Source organism: Medicago sativa, chromosome 8, assembly GCF_051527215.1.
Source record: "Medicago sativa cultivar Bolivia chromosome 8, Bolivia_mono, whole genome shotgun sequence".
Classification (NCBI taxonomy): Eukaryota; Viridiplantae; Streptophyta; class Magnoliopsida; order Fabales; family Fabaceae; genus Medicago; species Medicago sativa.
Genome location: NC_140756.1, coordinates 9,353,581 through 9,368,892, shown reverse-complemented (window position 1 = coordinate 9,368,892; position 15,312 = coordinate 9,353,581). Strand labels below are relative to the sequence as shown.

General features: G+C 33.8%; 2 protein-coding genes and 2 long non-coding RNA genes across 4 annotated transcripts; 2 read left to right on the top strand and 2 right to left on the bottom strand.

Annotated features, from left to right (window-relative positions):
• Positions 1-276: 276 nt before the first annotated feature.
• On the bottom strand, positions 277-1,202 carry LOC146896746 (uncharacterized). The gene is made up of 2 exons (XR_015023461.1): positions 1,041-1,202; positions 277-928 (listed from the first exon to the last, which is right to left on the bottom strand). It is a non-coding gene; the product is annotated as an uncharacterized LOC146896746 (long non-coding RNA).
• A 3,662-nt stretch (positions 1,203-4,864) lies between these two features.
• LOC146896745 (uncharacterized) lies at positions 4,865-5,594 on the top strand. Its single transcript, XR_015023453.1, has 2 exons — positions 4,865-4,997; positions 5,086-5,594. It is a non-coding gene; the product is annotated as an uncharacterized LOC146896745 (long non-coding RNA).
• A 1,324-nt stretch (positions 5,595-6,918) lies between these two features.
• Positions 6,919-8,774, bottom strand: LOC146896744 (uncharacterized). The gene is made up of 5 exons (XM_085736344.1): positions 8,635-8,774; positions 8,197-8,293; positions 7,838-8,017; positions 7,454-7,743; positions 6,919-7,351 (listed from the first exon to the last, which is right to left on the bottom strand). The coding sequence occupies exons 1-5, from the start codon at positions 8,772-8,774 to the stop codon at positions 6,919-6,921; spliced, it is 1,140 nt and encodes a 379-aa protein (XP_085592470.1).
• Positions 8,775-12,809: 4,035 nt separating this feature from the next.
• LOC146896743 (uncharacterized) lies at positions 12,810-13,412 on the top strand. The gene has a single exon (XM_085736343.1). It carries the CDS (start codon positions 12,810-12,812, stop codon positions 13,410-13,412), a length of 603 nt encoding a protein of 200 aa, XP_085592469.1.
• Positions 13,413-15,312: the final 1,900 nt, after the last annotated feature.

Here is a 15,312-nt window from a genome sequence, read left to right as displayed (position 1 = left end):
GAGCAACCGCACAAGTGATTTTCATTGCCTCACTCGGAGCTATTTCAATATCTTTTTGTTAATGTATTTGAAGAATAGTTCTTATAAATACTTTTTTTTATTAGTTCCATCATAAGAGTATGGTTTACATATTTTGTTGGTCTTTGTCATTTGAGTGAATTTTAATCTTAATACCTAAATAAAAAAGACCTCTATTTATTTTTTGAAAAAGTTAAACTAACCCACCAAATTAAAATAACAAGTCAAAATTACCAAGGGACTAAAATCAAAATCATTAAAAAAAAAAAGATTAAATTTGCAATGAAAGTTGACCGTCTTCATCCTTTCAACACCATGTTCATGTTTTTCATACTACTTAAACCTACAAACCCATATAAAAAAGGATTAAAAAAAACATCATCCCTACCAATTCAACATCCACCTCTGTTTTACGTATACATATTCATCACCACCAATATAGGATCTCTTTATATATACTACCTATTCACCTTCCACCGCATCTTCTCACATCACAAACAAAACTACCTATAAAAATGAAGATATAGGTAGACATTTTGAATGAAGATAAAACGGTCTTGCTGTTGTTGTGTAAGGACTTCGATATAAAATATACTACCTATAAAAATGGAAATGATATAACAAAGAAATAGGCTTTTGTTGAAGGGTAAAACAAAATAACCCTAACGGATTCTTGATATCCTTTAAACTCTGATTTTATTTTGCCAAAAACATCAAAGGTGGACATTACTTGTTCAGAAACTCATTACTCAACAAACGAAGTAGCAGTAGCAAAGAACGAAATTGCTTTGACAAGCACCATATATGTTACTTGCATTCTCCGACACACACGTTGTACTACAAGATGCATCATTCGTACAAGACCCTAACCACGTTCTACTTTTCTTTCTACAAAGTTCTTCTTCCTCCTCTACAAATACAAATGAAAAATAATCATGAAGCAAATTAAGAACACAAATAAGGTTTAGAATTGAAGAAGTATAAGAGAATAAATATAGCTTGCTTAGTTAATTAGTTTGTACCATGTGTGGAAATAAGGAGAAAGATAAGACAAAGAAACATGAAGAGAATATAGAATTTACAAACAAATAAAGTCATAATTTCTAAATGTACACAGATAATGTTCTTTGCAAAAGAAGGAAGGAAACCAGTAAAATGTTTATGTCTATGTATGTAAAGAAAGTAATATTGGTAAATATGACAAAAGTACTTGATATTTTTTTAATTGATCTAGACTGAAAACTTTGCGATATAATTTTTTTTATTTTTTATTTTATAATTATTAATTGATTGTTATCAATATGCTTTAATCCACCCATGTAATATGTCTAGAGTCAAGGCAAGACAAAGTTTATTGGGTAAAGAATCTAATTTTCAATTCATTTTTTTTTTGAAGGATTTTTTTCAATTCATTTTATCAATTTATTTTAATCTTTCCATATAGTATGTGGAAGAGCCAAGGCATGACAGCACTTATTGATCGCCAAACATCAAAATTTTAATTTACTACTAACAATGATTTTTAATCCGACCATATATAGGATCGATCCAAGACATCCAAAAATTTATTGGACCAAAAATCAAATAGATAAATTATTATTATTATTATCAATTTGTTCTAGTCTGCCCCTATAGTATGTGTAGGAAGCAAGACACAGCAAAGTTTATTAGGCAATTCTACGGTGCAGTCACCCAAATGACTTTTTCAAAAAAGTCAAATCTTTTAAATCAGCTGGATAAAAACCGATTTAAAAAGTCTAAAATAAAGTTTATAAAAAATCCTAAAGGGAAAATTGTTCATGTCCCTTTCATTTTAAATCCTAATTACCAAGAAATTTATTTGATAAAAGCACAAATTAAATGGTGTGATGAAACTGCCATCTACTACCTAAGAGAAAATTTTGATTATCATCTCGTTTTCAAGATATGTAGTAAAAGCCGAAAAACTCGTAAATAATCTTAAAAAGTTAGCAAGATAATGGAAGGTCTTATAAATCCGTTTGGAAAGGTAATACCCCAACCATTTATATTACGACCAAATCACCAAAATATTTATTTAGCAAAAAATCAAATAAATTGGTGTAGAGATACAAACTTTTATTTCTCAATAGTTGACTATGATTATTTTTTATTCATAAACTTTGAGAGTTTAGCAAAAGAAATCGAAGAAAGAATAAAAAACCTAGTCAATGGCTAATAAGGAACACAACACTCTTTCAACTAGAGTTGAAGCTCGCTTGACGAAACCAAAAGATTAAATGAGAAATTTGAAAGACAAATTTCTTTTCTCGAAATTTTACCTCAAATCTTTAAACAAAATAGTTTATTTACAAAAGATTATGAGCAAGGATTAGAAAGACCCCATGAAACTTGGGCAAACATGGAAAAGGATTCTCCATGTTATGACAAAAATGAGAATCATAAATATCCTCATATATATCATTCTTTTAACCCTCGGTTAAACAATATAACAGACATGATTAATTATATTATAAAAAATTGTTGTTGTAAACAACATACTTCTCTACAACTTAGAGAGGGGGAGAAGAATAAAGAAAAAATTGAAAAAATTGAAACATCTTTATTTACTCACTATAAAAAATGAGTATAGAAGAAAACATAGAATATCAACTCGAAAAATTAGACCAACTTATGGCTACTCTAGACATAAGTGAAAAAGATTCCATTAAGGAAGAACCTGAACCTAAGAAACTAGATAATTATGTCTATGATTTTAGTTCGATGATGAATCTAAGGACGATGGAAATTTCGTCAAATTAGAAGAATTAGAAATGGGCGAAAGCTCAGAACAAAAAGAGGACTTCCATATAATTGGAACATAGATTTCCATAGGGAATTTTCAAAAGCTAAATACCAAAAGGTACCAATGAATTATGTTCCAAAACATAGTGTTAACGATGGAAGCAGGATTCTAAATATTGATTGCGTTGACAATCTTGTTCAAGCTATAAGAAATTGGTATAACGAAATACCATCTCATTACAATTGGATAATGATCTAAAGAATCTAAATCCAAAACAAATTTTTAATTATCTTTTGTGTAGAACTGAAGGTAATGCATACAAATTTACGTCGAAAAACCCGATGAAGAATTAATTGCGAGAAAATAGTATGGGAATGATTAATAAAGTCTTTGAATGGCTTTTAGAAGAATTTAAAGGATGGCAAGATACGGTTGACTCTAATACCGCCTTTAATACTGAAAAAATATGGAGAATTATGAATTTATCCATATGTAACCCTTGTTACATAGAAAATTATATTTGTGAATTTTCACAATTATATTATGATATAAATAAAACAATTAGAGAAAGTCAAAAGATTGTTGATTTATTTTACCAAAAATTGCCCATGGCAAAGTCTCAAACAATTCAAAATGAATTTAATAATGCAGTTTCCTCGGGAAAAGTTAAAAATACTCTAGGTGCTAGAATTTCTATTCTTAGAAATTGGATGCAAGAACAGTGCCTAAAGAAACAATCAAAACGAGATGCACGAATAGGATTGTGCTTTGTGATAAACTCCAAGAAAGAGTTGGAGCCTATGGATGTGAAAAAACTAGGAGAAAAAGAAAATATCCTAGAAGGAAGAAATTTAAAAAATTTACCTATGATAAAAGGAAACATAGAAAGAAGAAGTTCTATAGAAGAAAAAGAGATTACCCTAGAAAGAATAAAACTTGTCCTAAAAGAAAAAAATCTTGTACATGTTGGCTATGTCATGAAACGGGACATTATGCTAATGAATGTCCAAAGAAAGTTTCTAAGGAAAAGAAACAGGTTTTAAACATGATCTATAAAATAGGTTATGAACCGGTAGAATCGTATTCGGACTCGATTGGGAGCAACAAAGTTTCTATGAACTTTGTACGGACTCGAAGAAGACCAAGATCTTGAGTAAAGGTAACCCTAGTGCCACCTTTATCAAAATAAAACTTCGTAAGAAGGAAATTTTAGCCTATCTAGATACAAAGCGCAACATTAAGTTTTGGAAAACGAAACATAGCTAGAAACTCGGGAAGAATTAGAAAAACCCAAAGAAATAATTGTTGCGGATAAGTCAAAACATCAAATATGGTTTGTTTTGAAAGACATTTCAATTACTATAGAAGGTTATGAATTTTTCATACCAACAATCTATCTCCATGATTCAGATTAGATTTAATCATTGGAAATAACTTTTTAAAGTTATATGCACCGTTTGTACAAAATGTCAAAACTATTTCTTTGCTTTGGAAAAATCTAGCAAACCCCAAAGAAAAGACAAAAGTTATAACAACAAAAATTATAGGCTTAAATATTGCATTGGTCCCCGCAAATATGGCCCGGTTGATTTTTGGTCCTTGTAAAAAATTCGAAATCAGTCCCCGCAAAATTTTCTCGTCTTTTAAAAATACCCCCGGGCCCATTTAAGCCGGGACAGTCACCAAAATGCCGACGTGGCGCACGCCGACCGTGCGATCCTGGCCACGTGGCATCCGATCGTTCATTTTAAAATTAAAAAAGGATTTTTAATATTTGGAAAATCAATTTCGTTTCAAAAATAAAAACAACTATTTAAAAAAAAACAAAAACATATTTTAATTAAATTAAAAACACTTATATATAATAGAAAGGGGGAAAATAGAAACCCTAGTTTCGCATTTTCCCCCAAATCGACCAAATCCTTTCTTCTCCATTCCCGCATCTCACTCCATTCCTTTTCGATTTCCGAAGATTGTTGAAGATGTCGAGCAGCGAGAGGAGGAAACTCAAACAACAGAGGTTCGCATTCCTTTTCGATTTCCGAAATGGTGGAAGTTCCGTAAATGTTGCAAGGGTTGCCGTGCTCGAAATCCAGAATCGACGCAATCAATGTTACCGGCTTGTGGGTGCTATCTTCCAATGAAGATGTACATATCTACCACATTGGAGAACTATGGGCGTAGATTTTGGAAATGTCGTAATTGGAATATGAGGGTTAGTGATATTTAAGCTTGTTTGATGTATAACCGATAACTACTACCGATACCGAATTTCGATTGTTTGATGTCGTAAATTGTAACAGAGTGTTCATACTTGTGAGCTGTTTATATGGGATGATGACATTATACCAGGGGTTACACCCATGATTGATGTTGAACCCGTTGTGGATGTGTCGGTGGAGCAGAGAGGTCGGGGGTGGAAGCGATCAATAGCCAACAAGCTTGTTCTAAATGCAGCAACATTGAAGAAGATATGAAGACATTTGAGTCCATTGAAGTTGATAAGTGGAAGACAAAGTATAGGGCTGAGAGGAACAAAGTGATGTGGATAGCATTAGCCTTGATGATTAGTTGGTTTTTTTTGTGTGTTTATGCTAAGAATTGATGATGTAATGTGGTATGGTTAATTGGAAATAGTTGTTATTTTAGTTTAAGTTGTTATTCTAGTTTATGTGTTATTCTAGTTTAAGTTTTTATTCTAGTTTATGTGTTATGAATCAAAGTTGTAATGGTTTGGCCAACAACATTTATAATAGTTGTTATGTTAAGTTGTTATGAATTGAATGGAAATTGAACAACATTTTGGTTACTACTTATTGAATCAATTTACCTGCTTTATAGTTTTTTTTAACTATGATAGCACAAGATGCACTATTAGCATTCATAAAATAGAAGACATTAGCATTCATAAAACAAATGGCATATTAACGGCCATTACATCCAAAATAGAAGGCATTGTTTAAGGCCAATACATCCAAAATAGAAGGCATTGTTTTAGGCCTTTACATCCAAAATAGAAGGCATTGTTTTAGGCCATTACATCCAAAATAGAAGGCATTGTTTTAGGCCTTTACATCCAAAATAGAAGGCAATGTTTTAGGCCATTACATCCAAAATAGAAGGCATTGTTTTTGGCCATTACATCAAAATACATTACAATAACATTATAATAATAAAGTTGAACTAAACACTTAAGCATCCTCAATTCTCCTGAGTTAATTCCCCATCTTCTTTCCCAATTTCAATTGGATTTGTATCCATTGTTCCTGGTGCACCTGGTTTAGGTTGTGGCCCAAAGTAACAAGTTACTGCCACTCCTCCTTAAGTTGTTAAGATTATATTTTGGTACATTTGCAGATGACATTTGGTTAGATGGCTCACTCCTTCTTCCATGCCATGTCATTATGGTCTTTGCCTTCTTTTTCGGATGGTTAACATCATAGACCATCTCAGCATGTTTTTTCTGTCAATATCAACACTCGGTCAAAATCAAACATATATAAACTGACTTCAATTCAGGGTGATTGTGTAATGCATAATAAAGTGACATGAGAAGACTTACCTTTCTATGGATCTTAGCAGCTTGAGCATTCACATTGTGGTTGGCGGCTTCGGCATTCACATTGTGGTTGGCGGCTTCGGCACTCACATTGTTGTTGACGAGGTTCCACAACTTGAGACAATGAATTCACATTTCTAGTTTTTTTATTTATGGGATTTGCCGACGGATACTTGGATGCCACAGTTTTTGATTTCTTACGTGTGGACTTAGTGGGCACAATTGGAGCAACATGGCTAGCAGGTTACGCAGGTTGAGCGATTTCGGTTGGGTCATTTTGAACTGGAGCAGGTTGAGCGGTTTCGGTTTGTTCATTCATTGGTGCGAGTTCGATTGTCCATCATGTCTTGCATTCCTTGGTGGTTTCCTCTATGAAACAAAAATAAGATTGACATGTTGTTACATAATTAAATCATTATTTGTCCGTAAATATTGTTATCCTAAAAAATTACCTTTCTCTTCTCGTGCCTCTGGGTTAACGGTTGAACTCTTGCAGCCTTCTATTGTTATGCCCCAATTGGTTGCATCTTGTGCACCTATACTTTGAATTCGCCTCTTATATTTCCTGGCATCGGGTTCATCGGAGTTCCCTCCTTCTTAGCTTCTTTGGTCTTCCTGGACCTTTCTTGTAGGTTGGAGGAAGCATTTCTTCCAATTCAACATTTGGCCACATGTCTTGTCCATTGATTGCACTAACATTAAAGCTATAACATAACTCATATCTTTCTTTTGAGTAGCAATCATCTACATAATCTTCTGGTTTCCTTGACCTCTTTCCCATTGCGGCTACGGCATGCCCGCATGGGATCCCCACTAACTCCCAAAAACCACAAGAACATGTTCTCTTTCCTATATCAACTATGTATTGGAAACCTCCATACAACTTCCCAACCTCAAATTCATCAGCAATTCTCCAAGTTAGTATCCATTCCCCACTAAGTGCAACCTCCCTATCAAGTCTTTTCCTAGACATTGGCATTATCCTATGTTGCCAAGCACCAACCTTAGATCTAACAGTTGAAATTCTATTCATCAAATAAGTTCTAATCCATTCACACATAGATATGACTGGTTTGTCTCTAGCAAGCAGGATTGTGGAATTAAAAGATTACGAGATATTATTCATTAAAACATCACATTTAGAGTAGTAGGTAAATGCATGCTTACACCACAACTTAGTATCATGCTTCATCGGCCACTCCCATGCTCCCGGATCTAATGCCTTAAGCTGCAAGATCTTTTCTTCCCATGCCCGATAATAGGTTGCTTTAGCTGCCCCCATCATCAAATCCCTAATTGTTGTCCCTCCACCAAACTTTTTCTTGAAATTAACATAAAGGTGTCTCAAACACGGTCTGTGTTCAACAACTTCAACTAACTCATCAAACACGGACATCAACCCCTTAAAAAGCAAAACAATAATTATTACATACTCATGGTTCATCGGTAAATTAAGTAACAAAACAACAAAAAATACATAAGAGTATGAAGTATACCTTTTGTTGATCCGAAATGAAAACCCATTTCCTCTCGGTCCCTATATCTTCAAGTAACGGTGTTAAGAACCATCTCCGGCTTTCTTTGTTCTCCACTTCAACAATACCAAAGGCCAAAGGATAATATTGATCATTAGCATCTCTTCCAACGGCTATCAATAATTGACCACCATACTCTGTCTTCAGTGACACCCATCAACACCAATGAATGGTCTGCATCCGGTCAAGAACCCTAGTTTCAAGCCTTCAAAGCGAAATAGAATGAACCAAATCTTGGCTGAAGTGTTGGTACCGGTCTTTCGGTGTTGATTTTCACGGTGTTTTTGTCATTTACCCTCAAAATCTCAAATTTCGCATACCTCCATAGCAGTGTGTATTGTTTGGCGGACATCACCATCAATAATTTTCTCGTGCTTCCTTCTTTCCTTTCCAAGCCTTTGCAAAGGTAACTCCCATCTGCATGATCCCTTCTTAGATCTTTCATGATGTCTGTCACTCTTAACTTAGTAGAAGAACCAACCATCTTTGGTAGGACGGCTTTTGTAACCCACTTAGAGGTAGCAGATCTATTTTCCAATGTCCTTGCACATGTGTGGTCCCCGAGACCAAGTTTTTATTCTATAAGTGTGGGGCCCACCATCTTGACTGCATAAAGCAACAAAATCACAGTCATTCTTACATACCGCCCTAGCCCCGGTTCCGTCATTTTTCAAAAACTTCAACTCCCACCCATTTAAGATAGTCCACTCGATTCTTGCTTCTTTAAACTCTTTTATGGACTTAAACTCCATGCCAACCTTAAACTTATACTTTGGGCCAAGTTGTTCCATCCTAAACTTGTCATAAACATGACCTTTCTCACCGTCGAATCATCGGGATCGGTACTTCCTAACTCATCACCGACATACTCATCATCAATTTCAACTCCATCTACCATCCTGTGTATATTGACTTGGACCGGCGGCACTACAAGAACCGGCTTCTATCTTCGGAATTTGCTTACCGGCTTCTATCTTCGATTTTGCTTACCGGCTTCTATCTTCGCATTTTACTTACCATTCACGGCTATCTCATCGGCAAATATAAAGCCATCATCCCAACCTAAACCTCTTTCATCTTCACTCTCATCAAGTGTGCATCCCGTAAGGTCATCATCACTACTACAATCACTATTATCATCGGGCTCATAAGTGTCATCATACTCTTCATCATAGACAACCTTTTCCTTCCCTTTCCCATTAACAGACCCGGCCTTATAAGCAACATTTTCCTTCTCTTTCCTATTAACGGACCCAACCTCATCTTCTCCGGCTATATATTTGGGGAAAAAAACCGGACCACCATCACCGTCAATAACATCATGCTCAATGTATATATCAACCTTTTTTTTTCTCAATGTAGCATACTCCTTGATTGCATCGGCATCTTCATCAACCCTAACCGCTTAAAATCAACATCTTCCTCAACAATCCACCACATCCTAAACCCTTTCTCATACTTAAACTCTTTCCATATATCTTTGACATAACCTCTCGGCTCAAAATAAGACCACTTATCATTATCTATATCCACCATACTTTCTTTCCCACCCTTGTACGTTATAACCCGGTCCCTTACAAACAACCCTCCATGATGAAAAACAACCTTGATAGACATACTACACGTGCAAAAAAAAACAAAACGAAAATGTGTAAGACATAAAAGCTGAAGTTTTGGTCCCCATAACAAAGACAACAAAAAGCAATCAACAACACATTGATTTACACAACTACTGCAGTTAAAAATCATAAATAAGGTTACCTTTCACCGTTGTAAAGTTTGAGACAATCACGGCCGTCGAACCCTAGTCTCTTGCTAAATCCCGGCCGTCGAACACCGGATCTGCTAAATCTCAGCCGTCGATTCGGTGTACGAAGAAGGATTTTCAATGGATGAAGGAATACGACCTCGGATCAACGAAGAAGACAGATGGAGCTCGGTTGGGAGAAAGGAGTAGATGAAACGATTTGGGGGAAAATGCGAAACTAGGGTTTCTATTTTCCCCCTTTCTATTATATATAAGTGTTTTTAATTTAATTAAAATATGTTTTTGTTTTTTTAAATAGTTGTTTTTATTTTTAAAACGAAATTGATTTTCCAAATATTAAAAATCCTTTTTTAATTTTAAAATGAACGGTCGGATGCCACGTGGCCGGATCGCACGGTCGAGCGTGCGCCACGTCGGCATTTTGGTGACCTCGTCCCGGCTTAAATGGGCCCGGGGGTATTTTTAAAAGACGAGAAAATTTTGCGGGGACCGATTTCTGAATTTTTTTTTTACAAGGACCAAAACTCAACCGGCCATATTTGCGGGGACCAATGCAATATTTAAGCCAAAATTATAACTAGAAATGAGATTATTCGGTTAATCTGCGAAAATCTTATAAATCTAAAAAGTATTTGGGAAGAAGGAAAATTCTTTTTAAATCTTGAAGAAATAGAACAAAAACTTGATATTGTATGTTCGAAGATCCTTTGGATAATGCGAAAAATACAAATCATGAACTTGTTCTTGTTAAATTACGTGATCCCAATAAGGAGATCAATGTAAAATATAAAATGCCTTATTCGGTAAGTGATAAATTAGAATTTCAAAAAGATATAAAAGAACTTTAAGAAAAGAAGTTAATTACTCCTTCGCAAGTCCACATTCAAGCACCCGCTTTTTATGTGACAAACCACAATGAAATAAAAAGAGGAAAAGCTAGAATGGTGATAAATTATAAGAAACTCAATGATGCTACAATCGGAGATTCTTATAAATTACCACGAAAGGATTATATTCTGCAGAAAATAAAAGGATGTGATTGGTTTTCATCATTTGATGCAAAATCGGGATATCATCAAATACGACTTTACGAAGAAACTAAGCCTTTAATAGCTTTTTCGTGTCCACAAGGTCACTACCAATGGAATGTCCTTCCATTTGGATTAAAACAAGCACCATCTATATACCAAAGATTTATGGATAATGCTCTTAGAGGATTAGAACATATATGTTTGGCATATATTGATGATATTTTAGTTTTTACAAAAGGAACTAAAGAACAACATCTTAAAGATGTAGAGACCGTTTTAAATAGAATTTCGTAAAAGGGATTGTTATTTCAAAAAGAAATCACAATTAGCTAAAAAAGAAATCGAGTATTTAGGCCTCATTTTAAAAGAAAATGGCACTCTTGATTTATCTCCACATGTTCAGGAAAAGATTCAAGCATTTCCTAATGAATTACAATATCGAAAACAAATTCAAAGATTTTTAGGATGTTTGAATTATATTGCCAATGAGGGATTTTTCAAAAATTTGGCAAATGAAAGAAAGATTTTACGAGAAAAGATATCTGAAAAGGTTCCATGGTCATGGACTAAACAAGATACTCTAACCGTAAAAGATATCAAAAAAAAAATTGAAGTTTTACCCGGCTTATACAATCCACCGGAAAATGATTTTTTAATTGTTGAGATTGATGCCGATAAAACAACTCGGGGAGGTTGTATGAGAGCTCTACCTAATGGTAAAGCGATACCGAATCTAAATGATTCGGGAGACTATGTCGATGATGTAACTCGTCAACAAGGAATAAAAGATACCGGAGCAACCCGGTACGCTAAGTCCGATAGCTCGAAAGAGAAATTAGACAAACTATACTGATTTATCGAAAAATTAGTATCAAAAGATACTAAGATTGATTATTCTTATGAATATATTAAAAATAAGATAAAAGATAAAGATCTTTTACTTTGTAAATATGTTTCGGGATCATTTACGGTACACCGAAACGAGATATCCAATTCATGAATTAGAAACATTAAGTTGTGTTAAAGTTTTAACAAAATGGCAAATGGAATTAATTCCAACCAGATTTTTACTAAGAACGATTCCAAATATGTAACCGGATTTTGGAAATATGACCTTCGTGTCAATTATAAATATGGAAGACTTGTAAGATGGCGAGATGAAACTTCAGCCGTTTCACCCATATATTGAATACATAAAATACTGAAAAGAATTGTTTCGCGAGATGCATTGACAAGAGAATGGAAGCGGCTATAAAGACATTGCAATTCTCTTAGGCAAAAGCAGGAGCAAATCGCCTCTGCAAAAAATAGTCTAGAAACTCTTCTTTCGAAGAGGGGGAGATGATATTAACAATACAAAACCTTGAGAAACTTTGTAAAAAAGAAACATCAACAGTTTTAGAACCTAAAAATAAAGAAAACTGGGATCTATTAGGACAAGATTCGGAAAATATAACTACTATGTCAAATATACAAATTCCCAAAAGAATCGAAACCCCGATTGAGTCAATAGTCTCAAGTGGATGGAATTCAACGACTAAAGATCAGAAACCTTTAGAGAAAACCCCAACAAGCCGTCCTTGCAGATCTACCAAAAACATCTTGGGCTGATAAAGTCGAAGAAGATGAAAGAAAAAATGGAAAAGAAGAAGAATCCATTGACCAACGGATAAGCCGAAAAATTGACTCGTCAACTTGGAGGCAAAAAGCAAGTTTATGTGATTTTTGATGGACCCATGAAAGGTATCTACCAAAACCGGGAAACCACAAAGTTACATACAAATGGCAAAAATGTCGATACAAAGGTTATGAGACTCTTGAAGAAGCAAAAGCAGCCTACAACGCCGTCTACAAAGAAGTTGCAACAAACGAACATAGTTCAACCATCAAAAATGGAGACTAAAAAGAAAATATTTGTAGATAGAATTATCTATGGAGAAAGGAAATTTGTTAAAGAAGTCACCATTGGAGACTACTACAAAAAGCTGGAGATGGTTAACCAACTACTCGTAAGAATTAAAAACGGAATGTTTTTATCCTAGCAACAACGGGATAGAAGTAAAAGCCGTAACGAGTCCCGGGAGTAAGTAAAGAATTAGTCGAGTCATTCTATGATTGTGGAATGATTAAAACAATGTATCTTCAAGAAGATGCAGGAAGAAAAATCTATGAATTAGAACTTCTTCCAAAAGATATAGGCGAAATCGCTTATAAATTCAATAATAGCTTCGCAAAAGGTAAAGAGTTCTTTTTATCTTTTACTTCAACTTATCCATGGTTTGAAGACGATGAAGTTATTAAAGCCGTACACTTAATCAAGATTGGCATTTCAAATCATTCATATCCAACAAATGATGGAAGAGATGTGAATCCTAGACCAATGCTTTTGCATCAAATGGAAAAATTCTATGATACTCTCATCGTATTTGGAGTAAAATTACCAAACTTCGGGGTAATTATCGCAAAGGAAAGTTTTCTAGTCTATAGTGATTCAAGAAAACAAGCAAGAGAAGAACATCTTCAGCAAATTCTAAAGTTCGAAGAAAACTTTAGTGGGCTTGAAGCAGACTTGGGCCGTTTACCCGACCCAATCCAACAAGAGTGTTGCCGACACTTTCAAAAATACAAAGGACACCAATGCAAGTGGTGCGCAAAGGACATGAAAAACGTGGCCGACAAAGAATCGTTGTATGACGGTGACGTATCACCAAACAACGAAGAAAATGTAGAAAGTTAGTGGGTATGGGACCCATTTAGAGATAAGCTTTATCTTTAAGGCAATTATGTAGTTTACTTTTCTCGTATTTTCTTTATTTCTTTTGTCACATAGTAAGCCGTAGCTAGTTGTAAGGATGGAGACGTAGTACTTATCTCTGTGAGTCTCTATGTCTATAAATAAGAGCCTTGAAGCTCATTTGTAACCACCATGTTTTGAGATATTCAAGTAATATAAGTTTTTCATAAACTTTGCCTCTTAGTTTTTCTTTAAAACTAATGGTCCTATAGTGGTAAAACACTATAGTTGAGAATTCTTGAGGTAATACTGGAGGAATTTGCCATGAGTTGGGATAAACTCAACATAAGCGAAAAAAGCTGAAGATATCGCATTGCTAAAGCAAACCAACCCATATTTCGAAGAAAAATCAGTATGAATTTATTACATATTATCATAAGACATGTCCGAAGTTTCATATTTTGAAAGAACATCTAGTTATTATGCCGATAGCATAATAGATAATAAAATTGAAGAAGCGATTTATCTTTAATCGCCGAAGAAAATTTTAAAAGAAAATTTAGTAAACTCAAAGAATTTCGTCAAGAAAAAATATTCTAAAATTTGGGATAATGGTAGGAGAGGAAGCAATTCCAATTGAAACAACTGATGGAAAAATAGTTATATCAACTATAGATAAAAAAACAAATCGATAAAAGACTTGAAAAATTTTCTCGAAAATGAAAGAAAAAAGATAGGTTATATTCATGTATCAACCATTCAAATTCTAATCAAAAGTACCTTCATGAAAGGTATTGATTCTCCTTTAGAAATAGCTCGGGAAGATTCTAGAATTAGAAATAAGAAACAAGCAGTAATTGCAAAAGGAAAATGCAATCTAAAATATGGAAAGATAAAATTTGACATAAATTTACAGATTGGATTATCCCCGAAAGATATAGATCTTAATAAATCTATAGTTTTTCATTATAAATTGAAAGACTCAACATTTATGAAAGAAGGTAACCATCCTTTTACAATTTACTACATAATTAATTATGCTTTGAGTAACTCACATCATATCATAGAATTCTTAGGAAAAGACACAATTCACATTGATGAGTTGTTTACACCATTAATTACATTGGAAACACCAATATTTAAAAATATCGCAAGAAACGGCTTTTCTTTAATAGAAGCGAAAAGAATCTGTTTGAAGAAACGAGAAAAACCATTGTTTAGAAGCCAAAGTCTTCGAATAACATCACCAAATAGAGAACAAAAGGATTTTAACAAATCATTTAACTCTCGAACTATATTTGAAGATGATACTTCATCCTCAAATAATATTTCATTCGAACCACCTATAAAGGATTTCAAAATTAAAGAAGAAAATGAGCTTAAAAAGCTACATGATTCTATAAAAACCTTATCAATACGGAGTTAATAATATAAACCAAAAACTATAAATAAATATGCCTGGTTTAGGTCTCATAACAGAAATTAAAACTCTTTAAAGAGAGATTAGAAAAAATAGTTTACGATATAGAATTTTATCATAGAAGAATTGTCTTAAGACGGACCCTTTTTCATTCTAAAGAGTTTGTAATATATCATATAGAATATATTGAAGACCTATTAAGCGAAATAGAAGATTTAGAAAATCTTACTAATATACATAAAGAAAGAGCTAAAACTTTCTTAAAACCTTTTCAAGGGTTAATTAAAATCGAACAAATGTTAAATCAAGTTCGAGAAAAATCCGCCGAAAATTCCGCCGAAAACCCCAATCCAAATCTGGTATCAGAGCCGGTAATACAATCCTAAGGGATAAAAATGAAGATAAAAATAAAAAAGAAAATAAAAATATCTTTTTTCCAAAAATTAAAGCTTTTTAAAATCGCTTTTCCAATTAACCGATTTA